Source organism: Sphaerodactylus townsendi, linkage group LG04 (genome assembly GCF_021028975.2).
Source record: "Sphaerodactylus townsendi isolate TG3544 linkage group LG04, MPM_Stown_v2.3, whole genome shotgun sequence".
Taxonomy (NCBI): domain Eukaryota; kingdom Metazoa; phylum Chordata; class Lepidosauria; order Squamata; family Sphaerodactylidae; genus Sphaerodactylus; species Sphaerodactylus townsendi.
The window spans coordinates 54,873,397-54,888,047 of NC_059428.1; the positions used below are offsets into that span (position 1 = coordinate 54,873,397).

Genomic DNA, 14,651 nt, shown 5'->3' on the forward strand with positions numbered 1-14,651 from the left:
CTACCTAAATCTTTTACGATTCCAAAAGCAGTTTTAATGTACCCTCCAAAATTTAATAAAGTAATGCTTTTATAAGCATGGTGAAGAAAGTCTCATTCAAAAAAAGAGTCCCTCTGCCCCCCAAATCTCCAGGTATTTCTTAACCCAGAGCTGGCAACTCTAATAGCAACCCTAGTAAAACCCTGTGTATTTTAAAAGTATTGTTTACAGTCTTCCAGAAAACTAAATAGAGAAGGTGAAAAGTGGACAAGAAGTTCCTTGGGCAAACATGGAGTAGGCTGTTTTCTGTAATACTGGCTTGTTGATTGGTACATATGGCTGCTTGCATCTAGTTATGATTTCATTTGAGCAGGCTTCTACCAAACTGGGTTTTGAACATACCCATGCTCAAAATATTGTTCCCTCTTCACAGGGTCTGCCACAGCAAAATTGCAAAGAGAACCTTTGCACCTTTTGCAATGTGCGGGGGTTCTTGAAATGATGGTCATATTGTGTTTCCATTGTGTTATTTTGGCATGGTATCACAGACCAACTATTATATTTTACATACACAGTTTAATGTCTGAGGTTTCTAGGGCTGTTATAGTTGTTGGGGTTTTTTTGGTAGCATTTCAGTTAAAAGAATGACAGCATATGGGTGTAAAGCTTAAATTGTCTAGAATATCAGAGGTTTTACAATGTGGACCACCATTGAAATCAAAGGGCTTAGCATTGTATAATTCTGTTTAGGACTGCACTGTTAGCCTGGGTTTTGATTCAGGCTTCAGAATTGTCAGCACAGCTGCTATGGGACTCATCGAGTTGGTATTTTTCCACACTTGACCTTGATACACAAAATAGCTGACAGTGGTATCAAATGGGAATTGACATGATGAGAACAAGATCCCTTTTAAAATAACTTCTAGTAAACAAACCACTTAAAAGGGATGTCTGAAACTTAATTTTGTTCTCTTTATAAACATTAATCTTTAATGTGCTTAGCTAGACTGATTGAAAGATGCTAGCAGTACATAACTAGTAAAGAGAGATAGCTAAGCAGTTGTTTAAAAAAGTGTAAAGAGGCTTATGATACAGCTCTTTGTCTAAATGATCCTAAATTACAGAAGGAGACCACATGTTTGTTTTAGCACATACTAGTCAACCCTACTGAATTAATTGTAATGAATGACTTGTTTTTATCGTTGCAAACAAATTAATAAGCTATACTGCTCTCTCGTATTTCACCTATGGATGTGATTAATGGTCAGCATTAAAGATTCTGGTATCTTTTGCCAGTACGAAAACCTGAATGTTTAACAAGAACAAAATTTCAAATTAAAGCAATAAATCAGAATTACTCAAGGAAGTCCTGTAGCTTGCCACACTCTTCAGCTGGCATTGGGAATATAGTATTTTGTCCCACATAGTTTTGGCAGTGTGCCTCTTTATCAGTGACTGTCTTTCCAGTCACGCTTGTGTTCACGTCTTTGCTACATGCTCTGCTGATTACCTTGGAAAAGGGCAATGCTGTAACTGTTCGACTGACCTTTCAGTTTATTTTCTCTTGTGTAATATGAAGCATGAGCTAACAGAGTCTTAGTCTACTGATTTCTAGAAAGAAATCCGTCTCTTTGTATTTCAACAGCTTTCTTCTCAAATTAGGCTATTGTTCCCTGCATTAATTTATTTGGGGGAGGGGTGTAGGTTTTTTGGTTTTTTAAAATACCCTTCTGCACAGGAATTTATTTGAAGTGCAGAAAAGGAATAGAATCTTGGAACTTGTAAGCAGTAGGTTCTAGTGAAGTGTGGGGGAGGGAATAAATCATTTGCTGTTAACACAGTTTCCATTAAATTAATGTAATCATCATTTTTCTAAATAAAGTTCTGAGATTCTTAACTCTAGCATGTATGTTTAGAGAACTGTTACTCAAAGAAGACAGCATAAACTTTCAAGTCACTTGCATTTTCTTGGAAACTGTTATTACAGTAATATAAAAGTATACAGGAACTCTGAATTTGATGGTAAGTATTAAAAATAAACATTTGGGAGGTCACAAAATGAGGGTTTTGCTCTGTAACCTGCTGAATCTATTTATTAGAGGTTTATTTCTTAGTTCCACAGATTCAAGGAAAGATTACAAAATTTTTAGTGTTTGAACATGGAACAAACTAAAACAAAATAGAAGCATAAAAAAGACAACTTAATTTATTTCAATAGGCTTAGACTGGATTAGTTGTTCATTGGACTGTACTATAAAAGCCTTTACAGAGATCAACCCTAATGTAAGAAGAACTGTGTTGCCCTAGGCTCTTAGTGCTGTTTCCAGTAGTAGTCAGTCTCACAAGCAAGGTAAAAAGGTAATAGCTCTGGTAACTGGTATTCAGAGGCAAACTGCTTCTGAATCAGAAGCTCTTTTATACCTTTTACTTTCCTTCCCATGGGTTTGCCTTATCCCCATAGTAAAGTTTGCCTTATCCCCATTTGTAATGATCTCCCCCGTTTTTTTCACTACTACTTCTTTAACCCACATCTCTTTTCAACCTCAAGCAATCTGCACTCAATATGTATGTGTGTGCACAAACACCCACACCCATCCACATGGATAGACAGCAGTATTTAATTAAAGAAAATCTCTGTTCCCATCCCAGAAATCCCAGCCATCCCTCAGTACCTGTAACAAGATTTAGACACAATGGCTGCATGAAATCTCTACAATCAGACATCTTTGAATTCCAGTTATTGGGAAGTCTTTAGCCTCTGTACATTGCTCTCGTAGCTCTCCAGGAGACATCTGGTTTGCCCATGTGGGAAAATAGGATTCTGGGCTACATGAACCAGTTAATTTATTGCAAGGGAACTGGTCTTATGTCAGGGCTGGGCTGCCTTCTGAATTAGACAGATGTTAATTTTGTCAATTCAAAGATGTGTTGCCCTAGTGTCTTCAGGATGGCGCCCAGTGTGCCGATTACCACTGGGACAACCTCAGCTGGTTTGTGCCATAGATGTTGAAGCTCGATTTTCAAACCGTGGTATCTAGTGACTTTCTTTTTGTTTTTTCAGTGATCCTGCAGTCACCTGGTACTGCTATGTCGATAATGGTCACTTTCTTGTCCTCGATCACAGTGATGTCCGGTGTATTGTGTTTCAACACTTTGACCATTTGGATTCGAAAGTCCCACAGGATCTTGACCTTCTCATTTTCCATTACTTTCTCTGGACAATGTTCTCACCAGTTCTTAGCTGTTCTTATGTTGTAATGCTTGCATAAATTCCAGTGGATCATCTTGGACTCTGAGTTGTGTCTCTGTACTCAGTCTGGGCAATCTTTTTGCAGCAGCTGAGGACATGATCTACAGTTTCATCAGCTTCTTTGTACAATCTACACTTTGCATCATCTGAGGATTTTTCAATTCTGGCCTTGATCAAATTTGTTCTAATGGCTTGCTCTTGAGTGGCTAAAATCAGGGATTCAGTTTCCTTTTTCAGACTTCCAGCTGTTAACCACAGCCAGGTCTTTTCATTGTCCACCTTGTCCTTGATCTTCTCCAGAAATTGGCCGTGCAGAGTTTTGTTGTGCCAGCTTTCGATCCTCGTTTTAATCATATTTTTTCTGTATTCTTGTTTGTTTTTTTCGTGTTCAGCAAATGTCTGTTCTTCACCTCAATCAATGCCTGTTCTTGACTTTCATTCACATAATTGGCCAATGCATTTTTCTCTTCTTCCATTGTTTGCTGTACTTGCAGTAAGCCTCTGCCACCAGATCTCTGGGGAAGGTATAATCTATCAGTATCACTGCATGGGTGTAAGGCATGGTGCATTGTCATAAGCCTCTGAGTTTTTCTATCCAATGCATCCAACTCAGTCTGTGTCCAGTTGATGATTCCCGCAGTGTACCTGATGACGGGTATGACCCAAGTGTTTATGACCTTGGTGGTATTCCCGCTGTTTAATGTAGATTTCAAAATTTTCCTGACTCTTTGGGTGTATTCTCTGCTGATCACAGTCTTCACTGGTCCAAGCTTGATGTTATCCAGCTGTAAAATGCCCAGGTATTTATAAGCTGCCTCTTTGTTGCACTTGATGAGTTGGCCAGGCATTTCTATGCCATTACTCTCAGTGTTCTTGCCCCTCTTTATTGCCACAGTGACACACTTTCCCAGGCCAAATTCCACTGAAATGTGTGTACTGACTATTCGGACTGTGTTTACTAGTGACTGGATTTCTATGGTAAAAACAGCTGCTACCATGATATTTTGCCCTAATACCAGAGTGTTCCTGGACTGCACCATAAGGATGTCACATTGGTGTCTCATTTACCTTCTTGGAACTTTCTCTTCTTGAAACTCTCTTTCCCCCCTCAGGACTCTCTTGCAGCTCCTTCTCAGGGACAAAATACTCTTTCCACCAAACTCCAACAGATGGCCAGATCCACAGGTTTACATATATTTTAGTGATAGTGAAAAGCAAGCTGACAATATATTGTGCTGTGGAAGCAGGGGATGTTTCTCCCCCATACACCTTCTTACTTTGCAAACACAGGCAGAAGGGTAGGTGCACTAAGTTGCTTTCTTGCTGTATTTTTAAATTTCTTTTTCCAATTTTTTTTATCTCTCTTGTTCAACATATGTTATGCATTCAAATGAATTTGTAACAAGCTTTAAATTCTATCAGCTGTCTTACACGTTTGTTGAGAAGGCAACTTGATATTTGGAGACTCTTGTAAGAGAAGGAGAATGTGCTTTGCATAATAAGAGAATCTGACGGTAGAGGTTACAAAAATCATTCACCAATTTTGATACACGATACCCATAAGAAAATTTCCCAGGTGTAAATTATATGAACATCTTTGCTAACCTGAGGCTTTTCTTCTTCTGATATTATTTTTATTGGCTGTGAGGTAAATATTGGTCTCTGGAATGAAAGCTTAACCTTGCAGGTAGAAGGTAATATAATCAATTGAAATAACCAATAAATGAAATCTAGGGAGCCTCTTAATATGATGTATAAAGTGACTCTTTCTTTAAATAAACCTGGGACTGCTCCTCAGAAGTGGCATTTTCCCCAAGGTGTAATATCTTAGTTGTCACTATGATTGATGTTTCCTTTGAACAAATGACCCTTTTAAACTAGATGGAATTGAGTGTCTTACAATGGAAATGCCATGCTTTATCTTTTGTTTTTTGAAGAAAAAAATGTTCCTTAAGAAAAGTGTAGAATGTTTTGGGCCCCACTTGTTTTAGCATAATAATCTTACTCACTTTCTCATGTTTTGTGTCAATGCATTGCCGATACAATAAAATTGATTCCAGAGTCATTTGAAATTTCTAATCTGAGGAAAAGATGGTACAGCTTCTTCCGTTACAATCCCCAGCGGACAGTAAGATCTGGAGCCAAGGGACTCCTTATTACCCCTGGCCCACAAGAGGTCCGTTTGGCCTCAACGTGGGCCAGGGGCTTTTTGGCCTTGGCCCCTTGCTGGTAGAAAGTCTCCCAGAGGAGATCAGAGCCGTGTGGGATTTCACAGAGTTCCACAGGGCCTGCAAAATGGAACTTTTCTGCCAGGCATTTCATTGAGGCCGATCTTTGACTACCAGTCTCCCCTAAGGCTATGTGTTTTCTTAGCCCATAGTTAGGTTTTCTTCTCTGCTCAGTTTTTACAGCTTTTAGTGTAATCCGGTTTACTAACTTCTGATTTTATGGACTCTGTAAGTTATTTTATCTTATCATTTGGGTACTGTTTCATTTTTAAATTATGGGTTCTAGTTGAAACAGCTTTTATGTATTATACTGTTGATTGTCCATCGCTCCGAGCCAAATATGGGAGGGATGATTAACAAATCAAATAAATAAATAAAATTAAAGTGTTGCAGAAATGGCTAACTTTCAGTGAGTTGTTTTTTTAAGCCTTATTTCTACTATGCATATGGTTAGCCAAAGAATTAATTAGAATATACATATTGTAATAGAAATGTGTAAGAATAACAAAAGGAAGTTTTGTTCTAAAATCTACTTTCTTTCAATTTCTTTGGATTTGCTAGATTATGTTTTTGGTATTCTTATGTAAGGTATCATTCAGCAATAGTTTCCTCAAATGTGTTCTTTTTTTCAAAGGTATGCTGCCTTTTACCACATTTGGAAGAACATTGAAGACAATGAAGGTGGTATTAACAAGTTCACAAGGAGTTACCAGACATTTGGCGTCCACAGGTTTGTGGATGGAGGACTCCTCTGTAAGGAATGGGCTCCTGGGGCAGAAGCAGTGTTTCTCACTGGTGATTTCAGTAAGTATTATTCAATGTATAAATTATGTCTTATTCCCACAATGGATCTGCAACTTCATTATGTTTTCATAATTCTAGTTATTATATTAATTTCTTTAGATAAATGATAAATCTAAGTGTAAACTTTTGAGTAGCTAGGAATTCACTGTAATCTTAAAATCCTACTTAGAAACTTGTATACTGAGTGGGAAAAACTTGAATGCCCTCTAGTTAAAATAGTATATGGCACAGTCCTGTATGTAGAATAGATAGGCTTGCCAGGCCTCTACAAGGGGTTATGTTATGTTATGTTAAATTTAATTTATATACTGCCCTCCCCCGGAGGGCTCAGGGTGGGGGGGATCACCTACTCCAGGGTTCCTCCCTTTGACACCAATCAGCTGATGGGGCGGGGAATTACCACAAGGAAAACTAGGCCTTGGCCTATGTTGTCAGCAATACAGTGATGCCACTTCTGGTGCACAGCAAAAATGATTTCATCATGTCATTCTGTAAAATTTTATTTCAGTTTCAATCCCTTCAATCAGAGACTCGTAGAATTATAAATAAAACAAAAACATACCCAGGTCATTTAAAAATATGTGCAACAACTCTGGCTACAGCTTTTAGCTGGCCCACATAATTTGAAAATTACATTTTCAAAATAATATAATTAGTGGAGCACAAAACAGCAGAGTGTATGAGATCCCAGTATATTATGCCTAACTACTGTAAGTAAAGGACAGCGTAGCAACTCATATAAGATGGTCTCAGTAGCTTCAGGCACCCAGGAACAGCTTCTTTCAGTCCAGGGAATATCTTTAAACCTCCCGTATATTCAGCTTTTGGAAGTGAAATACATCTTGGTAGAAAAATTAAACATTTTGGGGGGGATTTTTATAGGAACCAAATAATTAGTAACTGTAAAGGGAGTTATAGTGATATAACCATAATGCAAAGGAGAACACTTCCTATATGAAATGGTTAATAGACCAAACCGATCACATGACAGAATTATTTCTGATATATTTTCCAACAGGTTTCTTGAATAATAATTAAATAGTGAACATACCGATTTGCACATTTTATCATAACAGACCTTTGCACATGATGATGTCATTACGTCACTGGCAATGCAAGGATGCTCTGGTATTTGGGCAAAATCTCTATAGTAAAAATGACTTCTACTGTAGAATAATTTGTAATTTGACAAAGTTCCTCACCAGAGACTGTTGAGAAAACTCAGCAATGAAGGAATAAGAGGGGAAGTCCTCCTATGGATTAAAAACTGGTTGAGAAACAGGAAACAAAGAGTGGGTGTAAATGGGAAGTTCTCACAATGGAGAGATGTCGGGAGTGGTGTCCCCCAAGGATCCGTTTTGGGACCAGTGCTCTTTAACCTATTCATAAATGACCTGGAAGTAGGGGTGGGTAGCGTGGTGGCCAAGTTTGCAGATGATACCAAATTATGTAGGGTGGTGAGAACCACAAAGGATTGCGAAGAGCTCCAAGCGGACCTTGATAAATTAGATGAGTGGGCTCAGAAATGGCAAATGCAGTTCAATGTAGCAAAATGTAAAGTGATGCACATAGGGGCAAAAAATCCAAACTTCACATACACGCTACAGGGGTCAGTGCTATCAGTCACAGACCACGAAAGGGATTTAGGTGCCTTAGTTGATAGTTCCATGGGAATGTCAACTCAATGCATGGCAGCTGTGAAAAAGGCAAACTCTATGCTGGGGATAATTAGGAAAGGAATTGATAATAAAACTGCAAAGATTGTCATGCCCTTATATAAAGCAGTGGTGCGACGCAAGACTTGGAGTAACTGTGTCCAGTTCTGGTCGCCGCATCTCAAAAAAGGATATTGAGGAGATAGAAAAAGTGCAGAGAAGGGCAACAAGGATGATTGAGGGACTGGAGCACCTTCCCTATGAGGAGAAGCTGCAGCGTTTGGGACTCTTTAGTTTGGAGAGGAAGCATCTGAGGGGGGATATGATTGAAGTCTACAAAATTATGCATGGGGTAGAAAATGTTGACAGAGAGACATTTTTCTCTCTTTCTCACAATACTAGAACCAGGGGGCATTCATTGAAAATGCTGGGGGGAAGAATTAGGACTCATAAAAGGAAACACTTCTTCACGCAACGTGTGATTGGTGTTTGGAATATGCTGCCACAGGAGGTGGTGATGGCCACTAACCTGGATAGCTTTAAAAGGGGCTTGGACAGATTTATGGAGGAGAAGTTGATTTATGGCTACCAATCTTGATCCTCTTTGATCTGAGATTGCAAATGCCTTAACAGACCAGGTGATCGGGAGCAACAGCCGCAGAAGGCCACTGCGTTCACATCCTACATGTGAGCTCCCAAAGGCACCTGGTGGGCCACTGCGAGTAGCAGAGAGCTGGACTAGATGGACTTTGGTCTGATCCAGCTGGCTTGTTCTTATGTTCTTATGTTCTTATTCATCTCCAAATACCGGAGCATCCCCATATCACCAGTGACATGCCAAAAATGATATTACCATGTCTAGGCTTAATGTTCCTGCCAGTAAGTTCTTCTACCTTTGCCAGTTGTCAGCCTGACAACCCTAAGCATAGACCATGACTGTAAAAGAATCATAATTCTCGAGATGTTAGTTTGAGACTTTGATTGTGGTTGAGAAAAGGAAATGCATTTTAGTTTCCTGCAAGTTCTTAAGCTATGGAAGTGCAATAATAGTTTTTCCTTTCTTCTACAATCATACTGGCCATTGTCCTATTCTGAAAGATTAGTTCAAATGAGGCTATTCTCTTGTAAGCTCAGTGGAAAATACTGATAACCCTCCTCTTTCTACCTGTTTACTTTGTCAAATCTTTATCAGGTGTCCTAATTTTCCAAGCCTTCTTTGTAGGTTTTGGTGACAAACTAAAAATAAGTTCCTGATTTCACTTCTCTAGCAGATAAAAGGGGTGTGTTAATAAGAACGCTCTGTGGCTAAATCAAGCATTCCCTCACCTCATCTGCTGGGATAAAGGAAGCACATCTCTTTGGTAGTAAGACCACTTACATGCTTGGGAAGAACAAAATTTAGGAACACACTTCTCCAGCTGACTCAGAGACATCGCCAGGGAAAATGTGCTGTGTAAATATACTCCAAATGGATTATCCATTTATGTGGCTAGCAGTGCAATCCAGAACAGAATTACTCCAGTCTGAGCCCATTTAAGTCTTAGACTGGAGTATCTCTGGATTCCATTGTAATACATTTTGTAGATGAGTGGTATGTAGTTATGATGTACTACATTGGACAAAGCCAGATCCATTTCCACTTTCATATCTGTGCATCCCATTTATACCCTGATGGTTTGGAAGTAGACCCAACAATGGCCAATCAGCACTCTCAGAATCTTTGGCAGGAGAAAGAAGAGGGAGGAACAGAGGAGGAAAAATGATTTAACTGCTATTTTCTTAGGCATGTTCGGATCTTTCTTTGTCTCCAAACAGTTCATGGGAAAGTGTTATGACATAATATGACACACACTGGTTGATGATTCACATTCATAATCTTACATGATTATTTGGAAGTTGCAGACAGAGATTATCATATAAAATGAAAGATTAGGGAAGTGGTGAAAAAAGTCACAGTTTTTAAAGTCCAAAGTAGTCTGGCAGTTGTTGGCATTCTTACCACTGTGACACAGTATACTGAGTATATAAAATAACTGTATCTGTATCCCAGTAAGTTACATTTGTGTTAAGTTGGGCCTGAATATCTGTAACCCTGTCTCTTTTGCAAAATCAGCCACCAGCACTGGTATATCAAACAAAGAAATAAATTCTAGATGTTGGGGGTAAACAGTCTTGAACAGGGATCCCCCTACTTTTTTGATCCTGTGGGCACATTTGAACTTCTAACACAGCATGGTGGGCGCAACAACCAAATGTCTGCCACAAAATAGCTGCTGTGGGAGGCGGAGCCAGCCAGAAAAAGGTATTGCCAGAAAAGACATTGGTGGGCACATGTGAACCCTGGCCTAGAGATGCGAAGGTCTGGAAAATATTATCTTATACAACTTTCCACTCATTTCAAATTTACAATATGAAAAAAAAAATCTGAAGACTCACTTAATTTTTCCTGTGTAAAAAATTGGTAAACTTTGGAAAATACTGAAATAGCTCCCATTTCGGAGTAAGTGAAATCAAAGGCAAGGTGTTACTCAAAAGGTGTGGTACGATTTTTTAAATTTAAAACAATCTTTAGTTATCAATAGTAACAATTCCAATATGTACTGTAGATATATGTATAACAATTTTGAGAATTTCTTTTTATTTATTTTATTTATTTATAATTCCACTTATATACCGCCCTCCCCTGGAGGGCTCAGGGCGGTTCACAACAATAACAGCAAACAAGTAGATAAATAAAATCATACAAAGTAGAGGTTAAAAGTTAAAAGCAGCGCTCAAATTATTGCAACCATTTTAAATACAGATGGCGTCCGACTGCTAAACCCCTCTAAGAGGGGGAACAGCGGGCCTTAATTGATGTTAGCGGGCATGGATATCAGCGGCTGGCCTCCCCAAAGGCCCGGTGGAATAGCTCAGTCTTACAGGCCCTGCGGAATTCATTAAGGTCCTGCAGGGCCCGGACAGCTGGAGGGAGAGCATTCCACCAGGCAGGGGCCAGGGCCGTAAAAGCCCTGGCCCTAGTGGAGGCCAGCTGCATCATGGAGGGGACGGGGATCTCCAGCAAATTGGCCTCTTCTGAGCGCAGAGACCGACGGGACATATGGGGCCAGACGGGTCTCAGAGGGTACAAGGGTCCCAGACCACGTAAGGCCTTAAAGGTTAATACCAACACCTTGAAGACGATCCGGACTCAATTGGGAGCCAGTGCAAGCGGTGCAACACGGGCATGATGTGATCTCTGATGGCACCTCCCGTGAGCAGACGAGCCGCTGCATGCTGGACCAATTTCAATTTCTGGATCAGCCGCAAGGGAAGGCCCGCGTAGAGTGAGTTGCAATAGTCCAATCTGGATCCATCCAATAGTCCAATCTGGATCTGTTGCATGGATCACAGTGGCCAGGTCCGCCTGGGAGAGGAAGGGGGCCAGTCGCCGGGCCTGACGGAGATGGAAAAACGCAACCCGGGTTACATGGGCCACCTGGGTCTCCATTGAAAGAGATGAATCCAGGTGGACCCCCAGGCTGCGGACTGAGGGGGTTGGTGCCAATGAGACCCCCTCCCACAGCGGCTGCTGAAAAGCCCCCGCCTCCACCCCGCGGCCTAGCCGTCCCATGCCCAGCACGGAAGCTGGACTGGAAGGGATCGAAGGCCGATGTGTCCTCCAGAAAACCCTGAAGCTGCTCCAACACCACTCTCTCAATTACCTTCCCCAGAAACGAAAGGTTCGAGACAGGGCGGTAATTGGCCGGATCACTAGGATCTAACGACGGTCTTTTTAAGAGTGGACGGACCACTGCCTCCTTCAACCCACCTTGGAAAACTCCTTGCTCAAGGGAGCTATTGATGATATCCAACAGGTGGGGTCGCATCTCCTCCCGGCATGCTTTAATAAGCCAGGAGGGGTTTAAATGACATTATTTTCATGACAAATATTATATTTGTCCTAATATTTAATGATAATATATTCTTAAAGCGTTTGGAGTTTTCAGTGTTAATATCCCCAAAAGCTGATAGTCCTATCTATTGTGACTGTGTGAGTTCTTCTGCTCAAATAATAAACTTTTCTTGGTTTACCACAGAATTAGTTTTCTGCCTTCAGTTTTTATTTCTCCACCTTTCAGATTGGAGAAAAAAATAGGTATATGTGCTATGGCTGCACAGGGTATAGCAGTTTATAAGTATTTGTCAAATGTTCGGGGTATTTGTATGTGCCATCAAGTCACAGCTGATTTATTACAATCTTGTAAGGTTTTCAAGGCAACAGGCATTCAGAGCTGATTTGCCATTGCCTGCCTTTGAGTGAGCTGAAAGAGTTTTGAGAGAACCCAGCAGGCTTCATGAGGAGGAGTAGGGAATTGAACCTGGTTCTCAGATTAGAGTCCACTGCTCTTAATTACTATACTATGCAGAACAATTTTTCTTGTGGAAAATGAAGATACATTTTCCCCTCAATTTCTGGTCCCCCCTCCCCTGGCTGCCGGGGTAATTTTTTCATGACAACAAAAGTTTCAGAAATTTCACATATCTGAAACATGCTATTAAAAATTAGAAAAATAGAGAGAGAGGGAAAAGATGAAAGCAGATGGACAATAATTGTTCACTAAAAGTGGACTGTGGTTTGTTTTGGAGTCAAATAAATAAACATTGATATTTTAAGAACAAAGAAAAGAATTGCAAGTGTAACAATGATTCAGTGTGGGGATGAATTACAAGGGAAGTTCATGCAGGGAATCATATTCTGAATTGTGTGACATAGAAACACTGTTCACAAGTTCCAGTGAACACATAGGTAGATGCGGAATGTGTGTGTTCATTGTGGATCAGAAGGAGCCAACATGTGTTCACTCTACAAATAAAGCCAGGGACCAGAACCTGGATAAATGTGTGGTTTGAATGACACATTTGTAAATGTACTGAATGTTACATGATTATTTAACATATGTAAAAAGATAAAAAAGTGCACAGTGTATATTGTATGTGTATTCACTGAAACTTACGAACATGACAACACTGTTAGACTAGAGTCTGGGAGACCCTGGTTCAAATCTCCACTCTGTCATGGAAGCTAGCTGAGTGGATCTTGGACCAGTGACACATCTGTAGCGTAATCTACCTCACTGGTTTGTTGTGAAGATAAAATCGAACACAGGAGAACCAGGTAAGCTGCTTTGGGTTTCCATTAGAAGAAGAAGAAGAAGAAGAAGAAGAAGAAGAAGAAGAGAAGAAGAAGAGTTTGGATTTATATCCCCCTTTCTCTCCTGTAGGAGACTGAAAGGGGTTTACAATCTCCCTGCCCTTCCCCCCTCACAACAAACACCCTGTGAGGTAGGTGGGGCTGAGAGAGCTCCGAGAAGCTGTGACTAGCCCAAGGTCACCCAGCTGGCGTGTGTGGGAGTGTACAGGCTAATCTGAATTCCCCAGATAAGCCTCCCCAGCTCAGACGGCAGAGCTGGGAATTAAACCCGGTTCCTCCAGATTAGATACACGAGCTCTTAACCTCCTACGCCACTGCTGCTCACATTAAAGGAGAAAAGTGGACTAGAAGTGAAATAAACAAATGTCTGCAGGTTAGAGGCAGAAATCAATATGATGCCCTCTGATCACAAAAGGTTAACATTGTAAAGCTTAATAAAACAAAAGCAGTATTGGGTTTTGGTAGCTGAAATTAGATATATAAAATAAATATATGGCAGAGGTATGAATAGCTGTAAGAACCTGATGTGTATTTATTTTCATTCAGTAGCTGGTTGACATATTCTAATTCAGGTGATCTTATTTAGCATCTTAATTGATTTGGTTTTCAAAAAGAGCATAGCATTTTCAAAAATGTCCAGGTGCCAAAAAAATGCCTTTTGGATGAAACGCATTTACTGTGTCCATTATGATTTAAAACAAAATACATCATTGTGTGTGCTGATCTTGGTGGTGCTGTTGTTGTCTGAACAGATGTTGAGTCAAGTTCTAGTCACATTTTAAAAACTATTAGAGGTGCACCCACTGCTGTGGACGCCAACATGACCTGGTTTTAAAACAAATGGAAACTCGAAGTAAGAAGTTTCATTATCCATAGATGGGAGAAAAAGACTGTACCATTTCTAGAGCCATGTTGTCTAAAGATAAAGTCTGGTCTCTGGTTAATTACTCCCAATGTAACCCTAAATAGGCTGTCACTGCTTTTAGATGGGGAAATTAGCTGTGTAGACACAGCAAGAGGAAGGTAATTGGAATCGATAGCCTGTATATACTGGGATGGTACAGGTGAAAACTTTTAAATAAAGAGGTAGTTGTGAAGCAAATAAGATTTTATTAATAAAATAAGTAAAAGCCCAAAATTGTAGTTGGTTGATTATGTATAGATTCACTTAAAAGACATTCAAGAGTAAAAGAGAAGCAGTGGGACAGGGATTTCAGAGATGGGTGATATTTACCAGCCTAGTAGAGGAGAGGTCCATTGAAGGCAGGCTGAAAAGAGAAACAGCCAACATTTTCTGGAGCAAAAGGAAAAGCAATCCATATACAAGTGGGGTTGTATGCGTGGATCCAAACACACACACTCTGAATGGCCAAAAGACTAATATTTATAACCCAACATGAGTCTGAGATGGTATGAGGTAAGCTGGCAGCTAAGGAGAGACAAAGAGTTGTTTACTTTTCTGGGGTTTGCACAAAGGAGAAGATAGGGATGTGATGAACCATTGGAATGCAAAAGAATGCTTTGAACTATTTCCTGAATAT

General features: G+C 40.1%; 1 protein-coding gene across 1 annotated transcript in view; it reads left to right on the forward strand.

Annotated features, from left to right (window-relative positions):
* The window catches only part of GBE1 (1,4-alpha-glucan branching enzyme 1), a 120,474-nt gene that overhangs the window by 36,874 nt on the left and 68,949 nt on the right, over positions 1 to 14,651 (forward strand). The window contains exon 3 of the mRNA XM_048494064.1: positions 6,092 to 6,261. Within this exon, the coding sequence (XP_048350021.1) occupies positions 6,092 to 6,261 (170 nt within the window). The remainder of the gene's footprint in view (positions 1 to 6,091; positions 6,262 to 14,651) is intronic.